The sequence below is a fragment of the Amblyomma americanum genome, chromosome 3 (genome assembly GCF_052857255.1).
Source record: "Amblyomma americanum isolate KBUSLIRL-KWMA chromosome 3, ASM5285725v1, whole genome shotgun sequence".
Lineage (NCBI taxonomy): Eukaryota > Metazoa > Arthropoda > Arachnida > Ixodida > Ixodidae > Amblyomma > Amblyomma americanum.
In genome coordinates, this window is record NC_135499.1 from 136,500,910 (window position 1) to 136,526,724 (window position 25,815).

The 25,815-nt window shown below is 45.5% G+C and overlaps 1 protein-coding gene across 30 annotated transcripts in view; it reads right to left on the reverse strand.

The window, feature by feature from the left end:
* The window catches only part of LOC144124954 (CREB-regulated transcription coactivator 1-like), a 67,287-nt gene that overhangs the window by 18,084 nt on the left and 23,388 nt on the right, over window positions 1-25,815 (reverse strand). For 18 of the 30 annotated variants that reach the window (XR_013313323.1, XR_013313324.1, XR_013313322.1 and 15 more), the window contains exons 8-11: window positions 25,275-25,345; window positions 21,561-21,850; window positions 19,003-19,271; window positions 13,318-13,590 (exon numbers count right to left, since the gene is read on the reverse strand). Coding sequence is in view for 22 of the 30 variants with exons in the window: in XM_077657947.1 (XP_077514073.1) it covers window positions 13,318-13,590; window positions 19,003-19,271; window positions 21,561-21,850; window positions 25,275-25,345 (903 nt within the window). In the remaining 8 variants the exon portion in view is untranslated. The remainder of the gene's footprint in view (window positions 1-13,317; window positions 13,591-19,002; window positions 19,272-21,560; window positions 21,851-25,274; window positions 25,346-25,815) is intronic. The other 12 variants (XR_013313325.1, XR_013313327.1, XR_013313326.1 and 9 more) reach the window with 1 other exon arrangement.

A 25,815-nucleotide genomic window follows, 5' to 3' on the forward strand; every position in this document is an offset into this window, starting at 1 on the left:
ATGCGCTGAGCGATGCCAGCGCAAGAACCCTAGGTGGTCTAAATTCATCCTGAGTCCTCCACTACAGCATCCTTCATAGCCCATGTGTTGCTTTGGGACGTTAAACCCAATTTACAATTTCATTTTATCATGACTGCCTTTACGAAACCTCTCTCTGTGCGTATTTGATTTTACAAATGAAAGTCCACTTCACTGTACTTGCTAATGCAAAACTGTGACAGGAATATTCATGTCTTACATAAGCAGTATAGTCTGAAAATCCATAGAGATTCCCCCCCTTTCCAGACACTCCTGTCTCAAAGCCGTGACATTCCAGTTGCGAATCCAACATGTCAAAGAGGCAGTGCTTCATGTTAGACGCACTCTGCTGCCACTACACAATGCTCTGTGATATAACTGTCTATTGAAAACTTTCTTAGAAGAAAATTTCTTCGGAGTGTCCCTGTCCCTTGACAGGGCCTGCATGTCATTGATGGGCCTTATGCTAACAATAGTCTGATGCACATGAAAGCTAATTTAAATGCCACTGACCCTTTCACCCACCCCCCCCCCCCCTCTATAAAAATTTGGGCGACATTTTGGCTAATGTGAGACATCATGCAAAGAATGCCCTTCTACAAAATATTTTTAATCATAAACACCCAGTAATTGTGCAGTTACAGCCATTATAATTAGGCAATTTTTCCATATTTCTCCCAGCTATGCTCTCTCCAAGACAGTTCCTCTTACATGTCACCGACTTCGTAGACCGCAGCCACTTCTGCTTTCCTTAATGTCATTAACTACAGTGGCAAGGAAGCTAAGCATGCAGTTACCTTCCCAAGTAGTAAGGACAACCTGCTTTTCACCAAAACAATCCCACCAAGACATCCAGAAGAACGTTCTTGTGGGTCACTCCCATTTGTAACTTCCAATTCTCACCTGATTATTTGTTCATTAGCTTAGGACAAGCAGCATTACAGAGGCATTTAATCAAGTAAAGCTTATTTTCGGCTGAAGAAAGCATCCATAGCCATCCCGTTACTGATGTAGAGCTATTTCAGTATCTCTAACTCTAGAGGAAATAAATTTCTGTGCAAAAAACAATTCAAAATACGCTGTAGTCTCTTTCAACAGTGGTTGATGCAGTGTGTCAGCTAAACCGCACTGACTACATCGAAGACATCATGTTGCACTAGTAGGCTTATATGAAGAGTGACTTTTTGGTTGAAAGCAAATTCGAAGTGAACAGTAACTTCCTGCACACAATTCTGTACCGAATATTCCAAATTGTTTTAGCACACAAGGCCATTACACTTACGTACACAAAAAATAAGGTGCAGTTTAACTACTTCTGAACCTGGTTACAGAGTGAAAGCTGTGGTGTATCGGGCAAGTAGGCACGGCCTAAAGTCTAACGTTGAGTGCGTTCCACATTAGGCAGCGCGCCCACCCTGCCATCCTGGCAAGTGGCAGTTAAATTAATGGTTCATCACGAGAGGTTGGTCACCCAATGAACGCTGCGGCCCAGTCTACCGCCCTCTGCCGGCGAATCGAAAGGCAAAAGGTCAAAGTCAAAGGTCAAGTGGTGCGACACCATGGTGGACCACATATGGTAAGGCCTATAGCCACACTTGACCTCTGGCTCATTTGAAGGTCAACCAGCAAGGCACAGCGAAATCTGCTTTACATAGCGTAGTGAAGCTTTCGCTTCAAACTAGAATGAGTGCACTGAAGCTTTGTTGCACTCACTGAAGAAGCCATTTCAACCTTTTGCAAAAATGACCATCCCCCAAGTTGACACAATCGACATACACAAGGAGCCAGCCCATTTGCGGAGTTCAAGTAGGCGGCCAAGCCACGGGTATGAATGTGCCTCGTGCCAGTACCTGCTCCCACAGCGATTCATGGAGCTCCGTGCATTAAAAACTGTCTAGCTTTTGCCAAAACGGCCACCCGAAATTTGGAGAGTCGACCCGCATGTGGAGCTGTCCTATTTGTGGGGTCTAAGATAGAGCCGCGGGCACTAAGCGCCTCATGCTGGTACCCACTCCCACCATAATTCATGGAGCTCCACGCATTAAAAACTGTCGAGCTTCTGCCGAAATGGCCACCCGAAATTTGGAGAGTCGACTCGCATGTGGAGCTAGCCTATTTGTGGTATCTAAGATAGAGCCGCGGGCACTAAGTGCCTCATGCTGGTACCCACTCCCACCATAATTCAAGGAGCTCCACGCATTAAAAACTGTCAAGCTTTTGCCGAAATGGCCACCCGAAATTTGGAGAGTCGACCCGCATGTGGAGCTAGCCTATTTGTGGTATCTAAGATAGAGCCGCGGGCACTAAGTGCCTCATGCTGGTACCCACTCCCACCAGTGCCTCATGCTGGCACCCACTCCCACCATAATTCAAGGAGCTCCACGCATTAAAAACTGTCGAGCTTTTGCCAAAATGGCCACCCGAAATTTGGAGAGTCGACCCGCATGTGGAGCTAGCCTATTTGTGGGGTCTAAGATAGAGCCGCGGGCACTAAGTGCCTCATGCTGGTACCCACTCCCACCATAATTCATGGAGCTCCACGCATTAAAAACTGTCGAGCTTTTGCCGAAACGGCCACCCGAAATTTGGAGAGTCGACCCGCATGTGGAGCTAGCCTATTTGTGGGGTCTAAGATAGAACCGCGGGCACTAACTGCCTCACGCTGGTACCCACTCCCACCATAATTCATGGAGCTCCAAGTCTAAAAAAATTGTTCGTTTGTTAAAAATCACTGGCACTAACAAAAATTGTAACAGCACACTGTATAATAAACGGCAGTTGAAGTCTAGCGTCTGTCCTGCGTGTTTCTGCTCTCTGCCCTTTGTGTGTATTTTAACGCTAGTAATACGTCGCAGTCTGCGGATCACACAGTATACCTGGCACTATACCACTGGAGATAAAATGCATAAAAGGTGTTCATTTGTTTATATACTAACGCCTTATTATGGCAGGGATAAGTAAAAATAAATAACATTGGGGCCTTGAAAAATAGTGCTTAGTGACAATGTAGTATATGAGGACCCGACAGAAATTGTATAATTAAGCACTAGGGAAGGTTCGAATTTTTTTCTGTGCGATCCTGTCATGCTTTCTACAAAAACCTGAAATTATGCAAATTTTCTCTCCACTGGATTATAATTCACGCTGACGGGGTTAAGCCCCATGCCCACAAGCAGATGCACAAGCAGTCGCTTTTCGTCTGCTGGAAGCAACACAGCACATGATGTGCGTATGACACCATGTCAGATCTCTGCGCTGCACAGACTGCAAAGAAAGACAAACATCTTTCCTGCATTGACAAGAAAGCACCCCAGCAAGGAACTTCCTCCACAAGAAAGCTTCCCTTGAGGCAAGTTTCCCGCAAATTTCATGCCTTCATTCAGACAGGCTTGAATGTGTAGGGAAACTTTTTTTTCTTCCTTGCTTGCCTTGAGAGTGCTGCAGAGTCCATAGGCGGCACTGCGCAGAGTCGCCACAGCTCACTATCACTAAACGTCCCGCCTTTATCAAGAAATATGCATAGCCGCTAATATTAAGTGAATTTTTTTTACATCGGGTCTATGGGGAACCAAACATATGTTCTCGCATTATTTGCTTCAACCAAGTTTGTCTTGATGGGAGTCAAGAGTCATCATGGGTCACTGAACCCTTACGAAAGGGATACATAGCAGTTCTGTGCCACCCACTGTGCACCTAGTGATGACTTTTGTTGGGTGGCATGAAAAAAAAATGGTAAGAAAATAAGCCAAAAGCAAGTGCGGTAAAAGGATAATAGATTATGGCAAGAAAAGTTTGTGGAGTGCCATTCCACAACCAATTCAATGTTGACTATGGTCCAACAACATTACATTGGTTACAATATGGCCCTTCTATGTGAAGGGTGGGACAGATGCTTGAATGATGCAATCAACAGTGTCCCAAGTGGCGAGAAGGGTTTTAAATTAATGTCAAACAATTCACTGGCCAAAGCCCCAGGACAATAAAGTCTTAACACTCCTGGAATAATTAACCCTAATGCTGAAGAGCAATTGATAAAAATTTCTGTTGAGTAGCACCATGCCTTTTGATCTCTGAACCATTTGCACCCCCACCATAAGCTAGTTTTTTTCACGCGGCAGTTTGTTTATGTAGACACACCTTTTGTACGAAGTGGTGGCAAGCAGCAGCTACTGCCTGACAATGACAGTTATGATTTGAAGTAGCACGCTGTACTGTGCCCAACTTATACCAGGGCAATCTCAAGCATTGTGACCAGGGTCCGTATTCCGAGTTTGTGCCATAATAAAAAGCGTCATAATCTGCCGCAGTGACCACACCTGATTGGTCGAAACGCCGGAAGCGGATGTGGTGGTTTGGATGCAGCGAAAAGGGTTGAATAAACCGGACGGCGACGTCAAACACATAGCATACGCTGCTCAAGGACAGCCAACATGGCGGCGCACTCTGAAGCTGAGCCTCTCGCTTCGAAGTTAACTCATCGGTGTTACTGCGTTTCTCGGCACATGAACTGGCTATAAACTGGATACAGGGTTTTTGCTCCGTCTTATGTTGCCTGTAACAAATTGAATTGACTATAAATTTTGCCTGTTTTTATTCTGTTGTACGATTCTGTAGCTCCTAGGCCTAACGGGCACTGGTTTATTACAGAAATTGTTCTCTTCATCCAAACCAGATGGCGCCACTATCACCAGAGTCATTGTCTGCGTACGTTGAATGATCTAACAGAAACCATAATGTCCCACAGAATGCTTACGCTTACTGTAGTTTGCTGCACGCAAACGTGAATTTCCTATTCTAGAACTCTCTATTAGCTGTTGAAGCGCCCTGCATCATGACCGTGTCTAATGCCTGGAAGCGTGAAACCGCTCATGTGCACGGATGCTCAATCGCCAGCGACGCGCTACTAAACTGACGCGTTTGACATGCCATATACGGTTTTTCAGCACGCCTTAGTGTTCTCAATAGCCGCGGTGGTGTGGTCCTGCATTGAGCTCGCGAGTTAGCTTGCAAGTTAGTTTTGTTTCGCACCATGGCGAAGCTATGAAAACTTCGTCTGCGAAGTCTCCCAACGCATATATGAAGAGAAACACAGCAAGAAGGTTTTTTTTACCTTATCCTTTTTATTTATTTGCTGCAGAAAAATTAGAAACCTAAACGTGGCATCTCCGGGTTCTTGCAGTGCCCGCATAAAAGGAATGAAAAACGTACATTACCATCTGCACAACCGTGAGATTCCAGCACCAACTTACGTTCAGCATTAATGCAGACGGCAAGTCGTCACGGCGTTTTGGTTCAGCACGGGATGGAGCGTGCATTGTGCAGCGAGTAAGTGCATGCCACAAATTATCCTCTCCGTACCCTTTTACTCTCAAGATAAATGTAAAACGACGTGTTGTGCGGACAAGCTAGCTGCCTTTTATTTACCATCGGCGATCGACGGCTGTAGCAGCCGCCTTCTGTCACTTCTGTCACTGCAAAGCCATGCGTAGTTGAGTACAATATTTTCTTCATTACGTACACCTCCGGCCTTTACGGTGCAGAAAAGAATATCTGAAGTATTGTTTCTATTGGTTGAAGTCGATTGGTAAATAAAGCAGCTTTGACATTACCCCTTTACTGCGGAATCTGATGTGCAACTAAACTAATGGCCGGTTTTTTCTTCTGTCGCATTGGTCGCTTTCCATTTGTCAGCACAGAGTAAAAGCGTCGCTGGACGTTTCGCAACAGCAACCGCAACGCAGTGACATTCTGCCGCCACTCACAGCCGCAACCGAACTGACATCCGCTTCCGGCATTTCGACCAATCAGATGTGACCGCTGCGGCAGATTATGGTGCTTTTTATTATGACACAAAATCGGAATATGGCCCCAGTGCTCATGCATCAGCACATGCATCAGCTCACAAAATGGTGAGATGCACGTGTGGCCAGTTGCAGTACGTAATAAATGTTGCATACCTTAGACAATGTAATCAGTAAACAGCCTCCTCTGTGATCACAGGGATCAGCCAAAACCAGTTTGAATTATATCTTCCCTTAAACATTTTTATAGTACATTGAGTTATCGATATACTGAACCATCTTGCTATATCAACCAAATACAGTATATGTACTATTAAAGTTCAACTGCAATGCATTTCTGCGTTTGGAATCTGCTAATGATACAGCAGCGCTGCTTCCTAACATGTCCACATTAAATTCCTCTGCATGGCCCAGAATGGTTACTATGTGCACTGATACGAAGAAAATGTATACGATGGAACCAAGAACTGGGACCGAAAGAATCTTAAACATCCACATCAAACACCTACTGAAGAAGCCACATCACAGTTAGCAGGCTTAAATATGCAGTGGCAAATGACATCTGCTGGATAAGTCAAACCCATACCACAACAAAAAGCACTCAATAATGAAATAGACCACGCTGTTATGTTAGACCACGCGTTAGACCATGCTGTTTGGCAAAGCGATGCTATGCCATTTTCATCACATGTAAATTTATGAGCTCTCCAATAATCAAAGGAAACAAACAAAGATAAAGCTTGACCCATTAATCAGACAGCCATTCACTACCATATTTATCAACACACAGTGAAGATACTGTTTAACACACTTCACATTGCAACAGAGTAACCCTAAGACATGGTGGCTTCTCCATTGAGAAAGAGCGCAAATGGCCCTGAAAGCTTGTATCTGGCTAGTATTTCTGAAGTTTCCATGCATGACGCCTTCATGCAGCCCAAGTGAGTGGCATGCGAAGCTTGTGATGATTCGCATTCTCACTTCTTATCAGCACTTGTCATGCTGATTTTCACACGCCGCTGAAGAACTCATTTGGCCAGGCCCAGTTACCAGAATACTAAAGAGGCGCCACTAAGTGTCTACAGATGCCACTACGGATGCCACTACACAACAGCCAGCGCAAACTGAGCGCGACCTCTCTCGCCTGCCCCCGACATACTCTCCTCCTCCACTTTTCACCTTACGCTTCTTGCCTTTCTCTCTTCCCCCACTACCCCCTCCTCTGCCTTTTCATTCTCGCCCTAGTTTCATCCTTCGCCATGCTCTTCGATTTGCAATAGTTCTGCTGGTTAGGCCAATGACGACGATGATGCACAAGCCCGGAACGGGCGCCTAAGAGCTGCACTATAAAAGATATTTAGTATGTATGAAATGTTTTCTGGAGCAGGCAAACACCGCCTTCGCAAGTCGTTGTGGTTGCTGCAAACTGAGATGAAGCACAGGACGGACTGTAAAATCAGGCCTTCTTTGACAAAACAGTTTTAGAAGAAACAAATATGAAAAAGAAAAAGAACTCGACAAGCTGCACACTATACAAGATTATTGCTACATGCGATAGAACAGACTTGAGACAATGCACAAGGTTGACACACCAGGCATGTACTACGGGCAACGTTGTTGCTCCAGGCATACAAACTGGCACAAACATATCAAGACATGTGCAGTGCCTCCTTTATTCTTAAAGAGAAAGAAAAAACACCGATTGTGTATTCTCATGTTTCTTTCTTGCTTTTTCCTTTCTTTTTTTTTTGCTGACATTCAGGTCAGTGTTCAGTTTTTGTGTTTTAGCATATTTTCCTTCCGGACCTTCACCGAGCTTGTGGCTTCTGCTACCTCCCTTTAGAACCCTTGGTGTGGACGGTCACTGCAAACAGACAAATGTGTGCCTAAACATTACGCTAATTGACCGAGCTACAAATTCTGATGTATTGATCCGTGTGTTGAGCTTTGTGCGACTCTACATACTAAACATGCTAAACATGTCGGGCATCTCCATAATTTCTAGCATCTCATTCGTAGCCTCAATAAAGACACCAGATTACAAGAGGTGCGCAAATATTCAAACTTTCGAATATGAATCGAATATATTTGTTAGTCAGGTCATACTCGATTCAGGAAATAGATATTCGAAAGTTTCTCAACATTCAGCAGTGACTGAGTAAAGCTGAGTTTCGTAAATCCGATCCTGATAAAACCACAACATCTGGGTAAATTGTCTGAAGATCAAGTTGAAATGTCAGGAAAAAAGTACAGTCTAGTTCACTTTTATTTTCAACTTGGGCCTTAATCGCTCGTTGCTGTTTTTGCTTAAAGCTCGCACTTCAGAAAGCACCAGTAGGCTTAATTTAGCTCTCTTATCACTGTGCCCTCAAGCAAAATTCCTCCTCGAGCAACTTCACTGTATGCATCAACCCTCACGTCAAAATCAACTGTCCCAACTCTATAATTTTGACTTTTTTGTCCACAGTCTATTGCTTGGACTGGTCGCATTCCACCACAGATGTCATCGGATGCTCCCGGGCCCGCTTCCAAAGGTTAACATGAACGGTCTTCGAACGGGCGAATAAGATGAAGTGTGACCAGAAGGGCAAGCGATCGAGCAAATACCATATTAACGAGAATCTAAGCCCTTTTTTTTGTGTGAAAGCACTACTTCACGAGGTCAAATCAGCTCACCAGTTTGTGTGAAGCTTGACCTTGAGGGTTACTTAGGGCAAACCATAAATAAATAAATGAATAAAGTAAATACTGATGCGACTGGGATTCGAGATCACGGCAGCGTAAACAGATCAGCTTCACTGGCCACTGCGCGAGAACACTGGGTTATCACCACAGCCGATCACACCTCGTGTTAAACTGCAACACATTCTCGCATTGTGCATTGAGCATCATCTCCTTCATAAACTAATACCACTATCAAACTAATATTCGTGCTTTGAGCTATGTGGCAGTAGTGACAGAAAGATATGCGCTGCATACGTTGGCAGTTGGCACTAGAGCATTATGCGTTGGCATTGAGAACATTGCCGCGGAAACGCAGCACTGGAGCATAAGCCACTAGCGTACATACGGTAAATTAGCATTGACGACAAAATAAGTTGAAGACGCGTATGCATAGCCAGCTCCCTGGGTCAGTGGACCCCCCAATTGCACTTTCAGGTATGTGGCGGTGGTGTCCACCTGCAAAAAACTGTGCTTTTGCACAATATTTTGTGCTTAGCGATGCTAAACCACGAGCTATTTTTTTTTTTTTTAAATGACGAAGTTTTGGGAGTCACTCAAGATTCAGGGCATCTGAAAATCGGGTTCAAGAGAGATCAGCCCATGCAACGAAAGAAGAAAGCTTAGGCAAGAAGTGCACGAGAGGCTATGGCAGCAGCCTGGTGAATCTAGCAGGTTGCCCACGTCCTCTAGAGCCCAACTGGGTTGTGGCCATACAAATTTTGGTGGTTGCGACCGTTACTTTGTCGTTCTCTGTTACTGTGACAGAGAACGATATTTGACTCAATATTCAGTCATTTTCTTCTGCAACTCATATTTGATTTGCATTAAAAAATTCCAATATATTCCTCATTCTGTCGCCAATCGATTCTTCAGGCTCAGCAGGACCCGAAAAATGGTCCGAATAACCAAACAGTCCAAAAAAACCATGAGTATAAAAAAAATTCAGCCTAAAAAATCACGAACTTTGCCGTTTTCTACACTTAGTTTGCAAACGATAATATTACATTATATCTATGCTGAGTCATGCTTCTGTTATGTCCACAGCACCTCATGTCACCAATACTACCAGAAAGCGCACCATGGATGAAGGTCATGATGTGAATGCGTCGCAATGCATGCCCTGTGCCGTGCGACATGAAAGTGTTTCCTTCCCATGGCAACGATGGTTACAATGGCCAAAGAGGAACCCACAGAAAGAAGCGAGCGGAAGCAAGCAGCACCAACTGCACTCCAACCCCAACATCCCCATATCTGCCCCGCACCATGGGTGGTCTCACCTAAGTGAGCTGTCCGATTTTCAATGCAAACGTGTGCTCTTTTTTGTACGCCACCTTGATGGAAACGAAGACTGTGCCATTAACTCAAGTGGCAACAATGAGGAACAAATAGCCAAGCCTATGTAAGCTGATCCATCCGATTGACTTCATTTAAATTCAAGATGCAACTTTCACGGTGGCAAAGAATCGGTTGGGTGTGACAGTGACGGCCGCATGGGTCTATATTAAGTCCAAGAAACAAACTTTTGGTAGACAAAATGATCTCCTCAGTATTGCTGGCATTTATTTTAGTCTGAAAAATCAAACCTTTAGACTACAAAGTCCGAAAAATCGGTCATGAAAATGTATACAAGTGAGGTGCACAAAGGTCAAGTCCAAAATATCGTGCAAGTTTGAATTACTGAAGACCAAAAATTTTGTCAGCTACTGTATATTGTTCACGTGACATAGCATTGCTTCTGTACTTTTCCTCCCCTTCATAAGTCTACTTCTCTTGAAGCAATGCATGGCGAATGTGTTTTCTGGTATGTGCATACAGAGGGCATTTCCGTTTACTCGACTGAAATTAAGCATAAAACAACACATTATAAGAATAATGATTATGTAAGGTAATTAATAATTTAAAATTTAAAAGCATGCTTGAACAAGATACTATCGATCTGGTAGGATAACCCAACTTCAAAAACAGTGCTTCGTCTGCACAGAATAAAAATAAACGGCCTATATGAGCCACTGCTGCCATGTCTACACCTCGTGTTTTAATGGCTGGCACACTATCTTCAGCAAAAGCGAATTAAAACAACAGCTAAGCTGCACAGTGGGTGGTACTGGAATAATGAGAGCGGTACAAGAGTGTACCACACAGATTATATGCAGTTATGTTTTGTCGCGTTCGCTTAAATCCAGGCCTGCAACACTCTGCAGTCTGGGTTCGGCGTTTCACAAGGCACAGCAGGCATAAGGTACCTTTCTTGTGTCCCTTAATGTCCATCCTACCGTCTCCCTTATAAGTGCCAACACCAATCTCTGACATAACCAAGAGGCGGTCGTGCTGCTGTCACTGGATGGGAGTAACAGGTTGAAGAACTAAAAATGGCGCCGCGACAACGGACAAGAAAGAAGAAGGACAAGCGTTGTTTTTAGTTTTTCAATGATGCATCAACTCGCTCAGTTTTCAGTTCTTCTGGGGTAACAGGTGGGTGTACGGCCCATAGGAATGTATTCGATGGTTTGACGGCATTTTGTCTGGTCAGGAATCATGAGTGAAATCAACTGGTCACTGACCATGGTGAAAACATTTCTTTTGATGCGATTGTATCCCATTCAGCGCGAGTGAAAAATCCCCAGAGAAGCAGGTGGCCCACCTGCCAGCCATGTGACCTTGTGATGTCATCCCAACCTACCCATCAAAGTGTGAGCAAACTGGCCACCATGGCATGTGGCAGTTAAATTAAGGGTTGCTAGGGAAGAGCAACCTGGGTCTTGCAAGCTCCACCGGTGGTTGTGCTTGAAACAACCACCTACTGGGGCAGTGGCACATCGCTTAACCACTGCACCACTGTGCCAAAAGTGGTACGAGGACTCCCAGCAATCTACGACTGTGAAGTAGAGATTGACCAATTATGTAATTCTGCTACACGGTTAGTGTGCAGTGAACTTCATCGGCCTAGAGGAATGCATGCAAACAAAAGTTTTCATAGTTTTTTGATTTCTCAGAGAACCTATGAGTTTGTCCCTTTGGCCGCCACGATGGCTCAGTGGTTACGGCGCTCGGCTGCTGACCCAAACGACGCGGATTCGATCCCAGTCGCAGCGGTAGAATTGCGATGGAGGTGAAATTCCAGAGGGCCGTGTACTGTGTGATGTCAGTGCACATTAAGGAACCACTGGTGGTCGAAATTTCCAGAGCCCTTCATTACGGCTTCCCTCATAGCCCGAGTCGCTTTAGGACGTTAAACCGTCATAAACCAAACCAGTTCGTCCCTTCGTTAACAAAAGGCGAGCACATCCTATACCAGAATGTGGAAATAAGGAATCTCATGTCAAAGCCAACGGATTCTGTACAAGTGCATGTGGGAGTTATCCTAGGGATGGGGGTACCGGGCAGGAGTGCAGCACATAGAAGCACATGAAAACAAAACTTTCCAAAATAATTTTCTCATTTCACAGTGCACCTATCAAGGTGCTTTTAAGAAGAGCTTCAAAAACAATGAAACATTGTTTCAAAGCTGATATTTTTTTTAGACATCAAAATAAACATGCATTGTGATGTGGGACATACCTCCCACAATGTCTAGGCGCTCAAATACCTAGCTGGGTGTTTATCCGAAACGAACAAGCTTCTCATGTAGTCTGACATCCTGTCACGTGTGCGACACTTGCTCGCAAATACAGCTGTTCAGAATAGACAGGCTAGACAGCTGCACATGGAAGGCAGTTTTTAAAAGGCGTGACAATGGAACTGTGCACCATAGCAGCTGCAGTAGACGACAATCCCACCAATACCCCGGCCCGCGCCCGGCATCAGCAATTGCCCCTTATGTTTGTAAACACGGTGTTGGTCTACAAGAGCTCAGCATTAAGGAAACCTTTGAGAGACACCAAGGAGGCAGCTAATTTTTCTTTTTTTCAATTTACAGAGTATCACAACAGCTGCAAGAATGCCATTACATTCAGCACATCTCTACTTAATTTTTTTTTATCAAGCAAAGAGTATTCGTTGCACTCTAACAATCTGGTGCTATATTTATTGTTTATCAAGCTGGTGGATACCACATCTTGAGCCTGTTAGGTGAGAAACTAGTGCCGATTTAGAAAAAGAAAAGAGAAAAATCATCCGAGTCCAACAAAATACACATATGCAATGCAAAAAATCAAGTTCATGCATCTTTTACTATGCCATTCCAGATGCTTTGGGGACGTTATCTCACATGCTGTTCCTGCACAGTACAGAACAGATTTTGTATGCCTGATCATAAACAATTTTTGTGGCAACCTGCATGCACAGCCATCAATGCAATCGAAGCAATAAACATCCACTAAAAATACCAAAGTTGCAAACTGAACTCAGAATAGTTTCTTTTCCCCCTCTCTTTAGCATTAGTCTGTGCAGCACCCGCATGGTACCAACATATTACAGATGACAACACTATGTCAGTTTTTTCGACATGCAATTCTGGTGCTCCACATCATCATCATCAACAGCCTGACTATGCACACTGCAGGACAAAGACCTCTTGCATATCTCTCCAATTAACCCAGCAAGCCACGGCTACATTATTGCCACAAACTTCTTAACCTCATCCCCACACCTAACTTTCTGCTGCCCCCTGACATGCAATTTTGTGGAATTTTGAATATCCCCTACTGAATCAGAAGAAGCATTGACCCAGCAACACATTTGACAGAGAAAATGGAGGTCAGGCCATTCCACAAACAACATCATTCAACCAAGAGAGAGGCCAAAAATAAGAGAAAAAAAAGGGAAGAGCGCTCACTTGGGTTAAGGTTGGTGAGGAAGGAGGATAGGCCAGAGGGGAGCCTGGACTCTGCCCCAAGCACTGCGGTGACTGAGGCGGGTAGTAGCCAAGCTGCTGCTGCTGCTGTTGCTGCTGCTGTTGCTGATGCTGTTGTTGCTGCTGCTGATGTTGGTGCTGCTGCTGATGCTGCGGCTGATGCTGATGCTGCTGCTGATGCTGTTGCTGCTGCGCCTGCTGAGAACCACCTCCATAGCCATCCAGGGAAAGCGCATTCGTGTCCATGGTCAGGCCCTGGCAGAACATGTGCAAGCAAACGAAGGAGCCTCAAGACCCTGACTTCTGACCAGGCCAACGCAGTGAAAGAAAACAGCCTTTCGTCTCTGCGCAGAAAATTTCCGCTATGTTACCCTCAGCAAGTTTGGAATCACTGTTTAGACAAACAGGTTATGTCAGAACAGGTTATGAACAGGTTGTGAACAGGTTACAAACAGGTTATGTCTGACTGAACAGATCATGGTTATAAACAAATCTAAACAAACTACAGTCTAGGCAAACAGGCTCCAACATCCACGAGAAGAGGAAAAAAAAAGAAATAACCCAAAATGACTTTGGCCAATTTCCGACAAGTTTTGGCCAATGGGCAGTCACCGTGAACTGCCAAGACTGGCAGATCAAACACAGTGCCAAAAAATTATTGCCGCTACACCAAATCTTAAAACTACAAAAGTGCCTCGTGTTCAGGCAACTACTTACTCAAATGTGCTACTTAAGCACACATAGGCACAATAAAAGGAAATGTTTTAACAACTTTGCATTATGAGGCGGCTGTGAACACTGACCAAAGACAAAATGGCTGACCTAGGAGCCCTTCTGCTAGGCCCACTAATTCTAGATGATCACCATACACACGCTGTCACACAAGCCCCAAAACCAACTAAACAGTGACTGCTAAAACAAAAGGCAAACCTGGCTTTCTACAGCTACCAACCTAAACAAAAAATCTACAAAGGTAATATCCAAATGAGACCAGAACGTTGTTCAAACCCCACCATATGCACTCTTTTAAGAAACATTCCTAGCATACTACTCACAAGAATCAAATGTAAGCATTGAAGATGCCACAATCTCACGAGACAAGAAGCGGACAGGTGACCGTCTCCTCAGCAGCCATTAGCAAGGGGAGCACTTCTGCAGCCACGAAGCGGACGGCGACTGGCGGCGTCACGGCATTACGGGTGCGCGGATGGCACGGAAGGGGGAAGGGTGGTAGGTCAGTACGGAGAGAAGGAGAATGAGCCCTTCAAATAAAAGCCTCAGGTGTTATTGGCAAACGCTGTAAGGGTAACCTTTTAGGCATTACGACAGACAGCAGGGGACGTGTACAGCTCAGAATGCTTCGTCCCGCCAAGTCCCCTGCCAGAAGGACACACGTGCGTGCTGGTGCATGCCATGCATACTAGGCAGGAAAGGTCAAGCAAAAGGACTCGATAAAACAGGCAGCGGATGAACCAACAGCGAAAGGAGCATTGCATTGTTGCTTTACAGGTATGGACCCAGATGACACAAGTAGCGCAATCACAACTACTTTTCCTGACCTACACAGAACTTTCAAGCATACAATACAGTTCTGTGCCTCGTAAAGCTAACTGCAAAGCAATAGGTAAGCGCTAACTGTCAGGCCACACAGCCCTGCTGCCGAAAGAACTGCTGACATAGGTTCAATGGAAAAGCTGCACTGCTTGATGAAAGCCTCACAAATTAGCGGCACTAGAATGAAAAGGTAGCAGGAAGGAGCAGTGGTGGCGATGAAAATGTGCCTTATGACGCCACTTTAGAAAGAATCATATGTCACTACTAGTACTTGCAGCGTTTGTTCCAAGCATGCTGACAACTTTGACCATCTGGTGGTGCCTGTGCTCTGCAAAAGCTCTGACTGATTGAACAAACAAGTTCTACAGTGCTCCAAAGCCAGTGGAACAGATGGACTGATTTGGCAGGAATCAAAATATATGTGCAAAGGAGCCTATGATTCACAATGTCAGAAATGAAATCTAGTGCTTGAAGCAGCTACCAGTGCTATGATGACAATAAAAGATATCACATATTTCACTTGATTCATCCGAAGTAGGCACTGCAGGTCATTTTATGCAGTAAATCCGAGTTTCAAGTTTATTCGAATTGATACTTTGGTTCAACTGCATTATTAGTATAACACCATATATTATGTCAAACAGCTATATTTTCAAGCATCCACTTTGCAGATGAGCATACTGTTGCATAAGTTAACAAAAAATCAGCCAAGCCACTGGAGTGGAAGTCAATCCACTACAAACTGGCAAAATAATTTGTGAAATGGCTTCAAGCCAAATTCTTAAGCCATGAACAGTCTGCCAGAGATCCCGTCTTTACTGTAAATGTTGGCAGGTACAACTCTGACTGGTTACAAACGTACTGCAAATTAAGACATGGAAGAGACTAGCGTAAGCTTTCACTGTTTCCTGTGCTGTCAAAAAAACCAAAAAATGTGAAGTGAACATAATCGAAGGTGAACACTTCTGTGAAATGCTCACAAGCAGAGGAGCTGTAATAATAATGGTTGTTCTGGAAAAATTAAGTGTGGACGGCTGAATAACGAAATTTAATACACATTAATTTACACTGGGTGTTTCATATAACCTGCAAGCAAGCATAAGTTAGATTAGCACAGACATTATTATACACAAGAATTCAAGCACGTTTATGACTCAAAGTATGTCATTATGACCCAAGGCTCACCAAGATGCAAGAACTGCTATGGCACAATGATAAGGACACTATGATAAAAGCAGATTACAGAAAGAGGGCTATGACACAAAAACTAGGATGTAAGGAATGTCATTTTAAGTATGTGCACATATGTATCATGTGATACACACTACATGCAGCGATGCAGTTGAATCAAAAATTGATTGTACAATTACACTTGTGAACCCATAAAAAGCTCAGCTTCCAAAGAAAGGAAATAAGCATAGTAAGGTAAAGAAATTGCACTGTATTCAGGATTCCATTAAACCGGAGCTAAATCTGAATAGAATTAATATGAATAAAATGTGAAGACATTTGAGAATTCAAGAATTCAGTTCAAGAATAATATGCATCTGCACGCTTGCCTTTTAAAGTTTCCTTACACCCGCATGCAAATTTTCATAAAAATAAGTTTGATCCCTAGCATGAGCTAGCCTGTGCACACAAAACACTACTACTGAGATTAGTATACTCGCTACTGCTGCTAAGAAATTCTCAGGCCAGCTCAATTCATAGTTTAGATAATACAGTCGAGCCCACTTATAACGAACACGAGCGTCACACGGCGTCAGTTCGTTATATCCCGAAGTTCGTAGTAAGTGGACAACAGCTTTAAAGACAGTTGCTTGTCTTACACAAAATTTTTTCTTTGCGAAAAAGTCCGTGATGGACGTCTGTTTTTGCAGCGCAGATCCGATGAGGGAGGTTTCCAGTTTATTTAAAACAGAAGCGTGCTCTTCGCCGAGGCCCTTGGCATAGACAAGTTGTCTGAGGCTCTCTATGTAGCCCATTGCTACAGGTGCGCTTACGGGTGCTGGCTCCTAAGTTTCATCCTCATCTGATTCCTCCGCGTCACTCTCGTCCAGCACTTCAGAAACGATGCCCTCGTCCGTGCACAGTTCTGCGTTGTCGGCGTCGTCACTGACAGAAATAAAATCATTAGAACCAATGTAATGACCCCCCATGTAGGAGTCGACGGCGCGCTGCCATAAATCGCCGCCGGGCTGGTCATCTTCCGAAGCATCAGGCTCGGCATCAGACACCGTGTCGACAAAGCCAGCCTTGCGGAAGCAGTTCCACACGCCAGTGGCCGTCACCTCCGCCCTGGCCGCTTTCATTGCCTCTACCACTGATTACAATGGAAATGGGCATGGTGTTCCCATCCGCAATCCCGAATTACAACCAGGGCCCGAGATTTGAACAAAGCCAACGAAACGCCCACACCCCGCATCATAAACAACAAGATTGACAAAGCGCACGGCGGGGTAGACGTGCAACGCACACAGGCGGCAATCAAGCCAATCAAGCTAAAGATACAGACGCACTGCGCCAGCGGAGAGACCAATGAGGGGCGTCCGTGAGCGTCAAGTCAGCCACCTCTTGGCTCCCATGGAAAGCCTGCTTCACGAAGCGAGGCCTCCACTATCGGCACCGGCGGTGTTGCGGTTGATCCCAGAGGCCACGCGCAGATTTGCAAGAGAGTGAGGAGAAGGGAGCGGAGTTGCGAGGAGGGGCGGGGAAGGCGCGTCGGCACGGAAAGGGTAGCTCGGTACGAGCGGTACGAGCGGTTCAGAGCGGTACGAAACGGTGTGGGCACTTTGCCTGTGATGAGGCTCAAGAAAACATGCCACGCGCCGGGCGCACAAAGGGGTCGGAGGCAGGTTATCTCGCATCGCGGTACCGGGTTTACGCCATCCGTTTGCTGTAACCGATCAGCAGGGCTTAATGACGTTCGTTATACGTGTGATTTTGTGCCATTGAAACATTGTATATTTTGACGGTCGCGCAGGTCTCCTTCGTTATAAGCGAAAGTTAGTCTTAAGTGGGACCGTTATGTGTGGGCTCGACTGTAACAAGAGTTCTGCCAAGGTCCCAAAGCAGAATGAAAGTGGCAAAGGCATTTTCTGTTTCATCTACAAAGCAGCAAGATTTCAAGAGAATGAAGCACGTGCAATAAACTCTATGGTAATGTCTATTATGCAGCATACTTAGCACTCCCCACAGGCCCTCAGGGAAAAAGGAGTACTACAGCGTGCAAGGGTAGGAAAGCAATAGCAAAAAGAAAAAAAAAATAGGAAGGTAGCGAACAAGTAGCAGAAAATAGGGGGTGCACGCCAAGCAGGTGCCTCATTGACTTGACAGAGGACCCATTGGGAACAAGGGTCGAGCACAAAGCATGCCGACCCAGTGGCAGACCAGGCATGTAGACCTCTTTCAGTAAGCGCTGCCTTGCAAGCAAGGGAGGCTTCTTCAGCCTGCATGGCAAGTTTCAGAAAGTGGCAGCTAGATGTGCTGCGAATACCAGCCAGTTATAAAAGCTTTTACATGGTTCATTTTGGTTAAAGATACCAGAGAGGGAAAACATGCGTGAGGAAAGACAACGGAATGATGATGCATCTGTCTTCATGCACGGTCCTGCACTGGCACCTTTCAACAAGATGAACTGTAACCAACTGGCCCAACAAGTTCTCTCTGGCTACATTTTTACCCAGTCATGTGTGTGTCTTCTCCATGTTAAAAAAAGAGCACATTGCCTCATCACCTTCGTGTTTTGTCCCACATTGGCACCTTCTACAATAAACAAGCATTAAATACCTTTTTGCACAATCGTTTTACTTTTTCCTTGGTCCTGAGCAGCTTTGACTTTGACACGGTGCAAGGTCATGAACCACGAAGCCAATACCCTCCATGTTCTTGCTGCTCGCATTGGTAGATTTGGTACGACACCGTACGAACGTGCCCAAGTGTCCATTCTTCTCCAATGCCCTGACATTCACCACAACCTTATGACTAGCCTCTCCTGAAAAAGGTCTACAGCCAAGGCACCAAATTTCACTCTCTCCCCCGAGGGGTCTCGTCAAAACAGACAGACCTGTCCCCTTTCCAACAAATGAGAGCGGGCTCCTTCTTCCTCCATACCTCGACAGTGATCCGGGGTGGGTGGGGTCGGTGGTGTCGGCGGTTGTGGTGCAGGGGTGAGTGTGCACGTACTTGCCCTGGGGCCCCCACCGTGGCCTGCTGGGAGGCCGAAGACCCGTGCAGGCGGCCGCCAGAGCCCAGCACCATGCTGGTCGAGTTGTGGTGTACCCGGCGGCGCGATGACGGCGAGGGTGCGGGGCCAGGGCTCGCGTGACGGCCGCCTGACGGGCTGGTGCAGCCACGCGGGGAGCCCGGGGAACCTGCATTGCCTGCAAGTAATGCAGGGATCCACATGTCAGCAGCAGCAAAGTTGATTAACATTCGACCGAACAACCACGACTACAGTGTGTATGGGTGTGTGAATATTCAAGTGGGAGTGTGTGAATATTCAAATTTCGAATAGCTTGCAAATAGCATTTCCTATTAGACTCGCACCCCACTTTTACTAATAAAACCAGGTAAACATTAAAAATTTACAAAATTTCCTGTTCACCTGAACTCGTAGCCAACCACAGCGGCATTTTCAAACATTTTCAACTGATCATACTATTGAAATTGCTCTTTCCTCACAGTATCGAGTGCACTCACGGTATTGCTAGGCCTTGCATAAAACCCTTTGCTGACAGCCGTCAAGAGCCATTGCGACATGCTCGCAGGTGGGAAAATTACCAAGTGCAGCACCAAGCGGGTCACTGCACTGGTAGTGGTGGTGGTAAAGGGCACTGTGACGACAAAAGCAAACGGATTCCAGCGATCCTCTCATTTTCGATCACTACAATAAGAGACATGGCGCACAAGGAAACGGGCCGATTCAAGGAGGTTAGTGGAACGGGCGAAGCTGCAACCCGTGCGCGCTGCTGGGTTGTTTCACGGCGACCGCTTACATCCCTCACAATTTCTTCTATTAGATGCACAATTTACAGAGGACAAGAAAAAAGCTTATGACTTAAACATAAGCCTCGAAGCCAGCCCTCACAACCACATTGCATACCGCACGGCTTGCGCGCTGGGGTGAACGAAACCGCGTAGCAAGATATTTCTAGCAACACGGTTAGCATGACTTCGCTAAGTCAGAGTGCCACCACTGTCTGCATGGTGGTGCTTGAAGCACTGAAGAGTCCGAAAAAGTGGCAGTGGCTTAACTTGGCTAACCCTGGAATTCAGCGAAAAGCTTCTTTCTGCACACATGGTTACACATAGTAAAGCTCTACTGTTACACAGTTGTTTGACTATGTTGTAGATGCGATCATTTTGAGGAAAGGAAGGGTGCATAACTGGCTTCCTGGTTCAGAGGATGCCTCAGTCCCACTTTGAGGTACCTGGCGGTGGTGAGAGAGAGATGTGGGCTGCATGCATTAGCGCTGACAACCTTATGCAGACACACCGCACTGCAGCAATAGGCCGCAGCGCTCACAAGGGTGACCAAGCTCTCGCGATCAAGCATTATCTGCCACCTACCAGGGTGGGAGGGTGGGCGCACTGCCTATTTAGTGTGCGGAACACAATCAAAGCAGGTTTTTGCAGTTGGACACCAACCCCACATACAGTCGATGGCCGAAAATTCGGACGCCTGATTTTTCGAACATGCTTGAGTATTCGGAATTTTTCGGGGCACCGCAACATGGCCCATAGAGCCAATGTATAAGAGTGCCTAAAATTTCCTCAAAAAGTTCCTTTTCTTCGAAACACATGCTTTCCCAGGGTTGATGTATCCACTAAGATGGTGATCCATCCACTTAGATGGACTGAGATTGGAATCCATGGTCAAAAATGTTTTGTTTCCTCAAAGAAAAAATGAGTTGATTAGTAAAGTTAAAAAGAATGATAGAAAGAGAGGCTTGGTGCAAAACCCCAAAACCCCATCTGCCGAAACAAGCTGGTTTGAGCAACCTGGTTTGAGCAACACATATCGCAAGTGCAGATGAAATCCCAGCAATGTCGTCATTGATTGACCTCAATGTGATCAACCAGATAAAGATTTATGGCGCATGCGCCATTACCATGGCAACCAGCTGCACCGTTCCGCCGGTGTTGCAGTCGCGCCTGACTATGGAGCTTGATGGAGCCTGGCTATGGAGCTAAGCCACTGCCAATTTTTTTTGCCTTTTTTTTAACCTATAAAATCTTATAAACTTATAACTTATAAAGTCCTGAGGGTATGCGCATTGCTAGTGATGTGCTCCATGGGTGAAGAAGCTGACGGCGAGTGCGTGTACTGCGCGCGCATCTTCGTCGGCTAAGAGAAGCTGCTTCGGACGACCCCGAAATCGCTGCTTGCCGTGAGGAGGCCCGGCAACGTAAGAATGAAGCTCCAAGGGCTAAACGTGCGTACGTAGCTCTCACTATGCATAGCCTGGCCTAGCTGAGCTAAGCAACTGCCAATTTTTTTTTTCATTTTTTTTTTCCAAGTTATAAAATCTCCATTTTCAGTGAAGGTTGCCTGTTTATCATCAGAACGGCATAATCTATTGATACGGGCCAACTTTAATTTGTCCTCAGAATACACTTAAAGAACAGCTTGGCACCAGTCCCTCAAGCAGTAGCCAGATGGCACTGACCGGGGTGCAGGGGTGGCAAGGAAGGTGGCCCCCCCTGGCCGCCTGCCTGCTGCTGATGAGCCAGCTCCTCGGAGGGGTCGAGTGGTGTGGCCAGGGGTGGAGGAAAGTGCAGGCTGGTCAGGTCCGGCAGGGACCCCGTGTTGCCGTTGCCCATGGGAGGTGGTGCCTGCAGACTACCGGCACCAGGAGGTACCCCTGGTGCCCCGGGCGGGGGCGCCACTGCAGTTGCACCGGGGCTATTGGCTGTCAGGGGCCCCCCGTCACCACTCTCGTCCTGGGGCAAGTAGATGCTGCAAGCAAAGCATATGGTATTTGTGAAAGTGGCCTGAAAGCTCTTGCTCACAGTAAACAAAACTTTTTCTTTGTTTTTTTTTCAAGAACTGTCCTGATTTTGGGTTAATCCCAGAATGAGAGGATCCAGGAACAAAAGAGTTGTAGCAAACAAAACATATCCTTCACTACTTATGAGCAAGAAAGATGGAGAGGGTGGCAAGGTCAGAAAACTTGTCCTGTGTGCAGCTTTCGTCAAAAGCACAGAGTCCAAAAGGTTTGCTTCTGGGCTAAGTTGTGTGCCTCATTACGCACCACCAGCGTCCCAAAATTTTTGAAGGTGAGAGGAACTTTTGTCCTCATCATTTCGAAAGTTAGGACTTCCACAGACGTTACAAGAGACCCACTGTATGGCTTAGGAGCAAACTATTTGGGCTCTTTGACTCTTACAAAAGGCTGTATACTTGCTGGCTGCCACTGTTGATGATGAGGATTTGGTTTTAATGGCTCAAGGACAGCTTGGCCAAAGAGCACCATGGCTAATATGTTTCATCTGCATGAAGTGGGCCCAAGCATTTCACCAAAAAAAAGCCAAGCCAGGAAAAAGATTGTAGCCATTGGAGACACAACCAGAGCCCAGAGGCACTGGGGATCGAACTTTGCATCTTCCATGCATATGTGGCACAAGCGCAAACCACTGGGCAATTGCTGTGGTCGCTGTTACTGTTTGTCCCAAGTGCAGCTCTTAAAGGTGACAAGGGCCCCGCAGCGTGAGCACAAAAGCCACCCATCATCAATTTTGAGGTACTACTTTCCATCCGTTTAGCAAAAGTCACTGGCTACTTTTCCTTTGTTTTTCTGCATCAGAACTGCTTTAGCCGCCACTAGTTAAACTCAATTTAGGATGCATTGCTACTGAGTTTTTGCATGAACATGCCATGGTATTGTGTATACATCCGAATCTACGGCTGATTGCATCACATCCTGCGTCTGCTTTTTCTAACAACACATTGCAAGTTCACTCAACGAGAACATAAGGTTGCATCCATGAATTTCCTTGCTTTCTCATGCTTTCATGAGCTCAGCGTACGATGATTGTACTGTAGACAGCATGTCGCTGAAGAATGCACGGGTTGGAACAAAATCTAGATGAAAAGAGAACCCGCCGCAGCATGAACTGCACTGCACCCGCAGCGCAGTGTATCGTATTGTATAGCGTATCGTATCGTCGTGACTTGCGATACGCATTCTGCGGTGGCTTGCATATAATAAGAGGCATCTCGCCTATCATCAAAACAGCCATTGTTGATGGTTTTATGATAAAAAAATCAGGGTTGCAGTGCATTTTGCCACGGATACCCTCATCTCGCTTTGAATTGCACCACCACTGTCTTCCGCGCTTGCCGTCTCCGGGAAGCCGTACACCTCTTAAGCACTTCGCTGTGACCTCTTCCCATATTTGGGACGAAAGATTCAGCACAGATGAGCTCCGCGAACTGTGACTACTGTACAAGTTTATGCGGTGGCTGACGTACAAGGATGGTGTGGATTCGAAACCATGCAAGCGTAATGTGCCAACCAGCGGAGAACATCAGCACCGCCATTTAAAGGCTCCATTTTAGCTTGAATTTCATTTTGTTTGATCACATTTTCAGTCTCCCTTACAGTATGAACTAACGACTGAGGTTCCACTGTACACATTATACAGAGGCTTGGGTATTGACGGCGAGAGCGAACAAGGCCCAAAAAATCGCGCGGTCAGTTGCGATGCATCCAAAATTTCAAGCACTCTTTACACTGGTTCGATGGGTCATGTCGAGTGCTACAATTAGAATATAATCGAGCATGTCCGAAATATCAGGGGTCCAAATTTTCGGTCGGCGACTGTAGACGTACACATGAAACTAGCACAACAGACCGAGACACGTCAATAAGCCCCTAAAGGAAGAGATTCAGGATTTGTGCAATCTTTCTCAAATATTCCCAAGCCACTTGGCCTGTTACTAGAACAGTCACCAGACTTTTTTGAGAGTCATGGAGGTCCACCTGGTGGCAAGTAAAATGTGCCTCCTTACTAAGGCAGGCACCAAAGTGCTAAAAATGCTACAGGAGACCCAAGACATGACCTCACTATGCACCTCAACAAGACAACAGCTGAAGCCAAGCAAGCAGCGGCGTGGGAATATTTAACTAAAACAGTAGTTTTTATTACTTCTTTCCCTCTTCTGCAGCTCCCATACAACAGTGACAGTTGTTTTACCCTTTTGCTAAAACGAGCATTTTCTTTTCGTTTAGCAGAGGCAGCACATAGCGACCGTGGTTTCAAGATCAAAGTGCCCTGCCCATGACCCCGTGAAATTTAGTACACATAGCGTGCCCATGTGCAAGTATTTCAGTCCCACATCTGTGCGGAAATATAGCACGCCCTGGGAATCTGAAGTGGCGGCCTCAGACCACACTGTCTAGTGTTGGCAGTTTCACCAACCGTTCCAGACCTAATGAGGCTGTCAACAACCCAAAACACCTAAACAAAACCAGCAAAACTTCCACGACCAAATGGACTGCCAACTAGAACCTTCCTGCTGATTCAGATCACCTGACTTGAACCCTTCCCAACATTATTATCCACCCATTTAACCGTGGTAACTGACAGTTTGACCAATTATGTTTTAAGCAAACACTCTGCCTAACAGATATTTATTTATTTATTTAATTTATTATGGCACTACAAATTGTCCGTAGGCATTGTTGTAGGGGAGGTGTTACAGAAAGCGAAAGCGAGAACAGTGGTTAAGAGAGCAAAGTATCATTGCAAATAAAGCATATAACATTATATTTAGTATATTCAGTACTTTTTTTTTTTGCAAAGAACATCCTTTTCTACGTTTCTGACCCAAAAGGTATCATCATGAACGGGGGAACCAAATTAACTATCAATGATATGCAAGCAAACCTACACTACAGCGAGATGCTAGTAGAAGAAAGCTGTTAAGACCAACAAGCTCACAGAATGCTTAAAAAAGGCCATTGCCAACGTGCACACAGTGCACACCGAGAATGCACACAAGACATGGCAAGTTATCCTGCTTTTTATGGTGTTCACAAACAACACCGTAGTACAGGAAACAATGCAGATCACACACTTCATGCTCGTATGCAGCCGAAAAGTTATGAACACGCCCAATGCTACACCTGTGAATACGCAGACAGAAAGTTTAGGCAGACTCCCTAGGACAACGACCTTGAACTGTTATCCTAACATAACACTGCTCATCTGGAACACTGCAAGCAGCTCTGGTGGTAGCAACTACATCATGAGAAATTGAGAAATGAAGGCCATTTCCAAGCTGCACCCAATTACGCCTAACTGAAATTTTGCAGGCTTTTGATCAAAGCTGGACACTGATTATGAAAAAGCAAAAATCATTCTCTAGGCAGACTGACTTGATTCCAGGGACATCACAGGATTTTGGTCGGTGCTGCTGTTGCTGGTGCTGGTGCTGAGTCGAAATTCCCTGCACAAAGCCAGTACATAAAGTATAAATCAGCAAACACTAACAATGTGCTGGAAATAATTTTGAAAGCTTTAAACACTTGGGCTGCACTTTGTTAAGCAAGCAAAGAGATGCTGCTTCTTTGATGAAGCTTGTACAATGCAAGGACAGTGGATAAATGAGTACAAAAGCATGAGGTACTGCACAACAAGAACTGTAACTCTGTGACATACACAGGTCAGCATTAGGAAGGGTTTTGAAAAGTTTAGCATGGCACCTTGAATGAGCACACCAAAAGGAAACATACGCTATCAGTGCTGCATGCCTCAACACCAAAGATAGTACCAATTTTCCTGCCAACTAAAGAATGGCCTATATTCGGATTAACATAGTGTTGTGTATGTACTGTAATGATAGGGTGCAATTTATAATTTTTTTTTAACACTCAATAGGCCTAAGAGGGCATTACATAGGGGAGACATAAAAATACT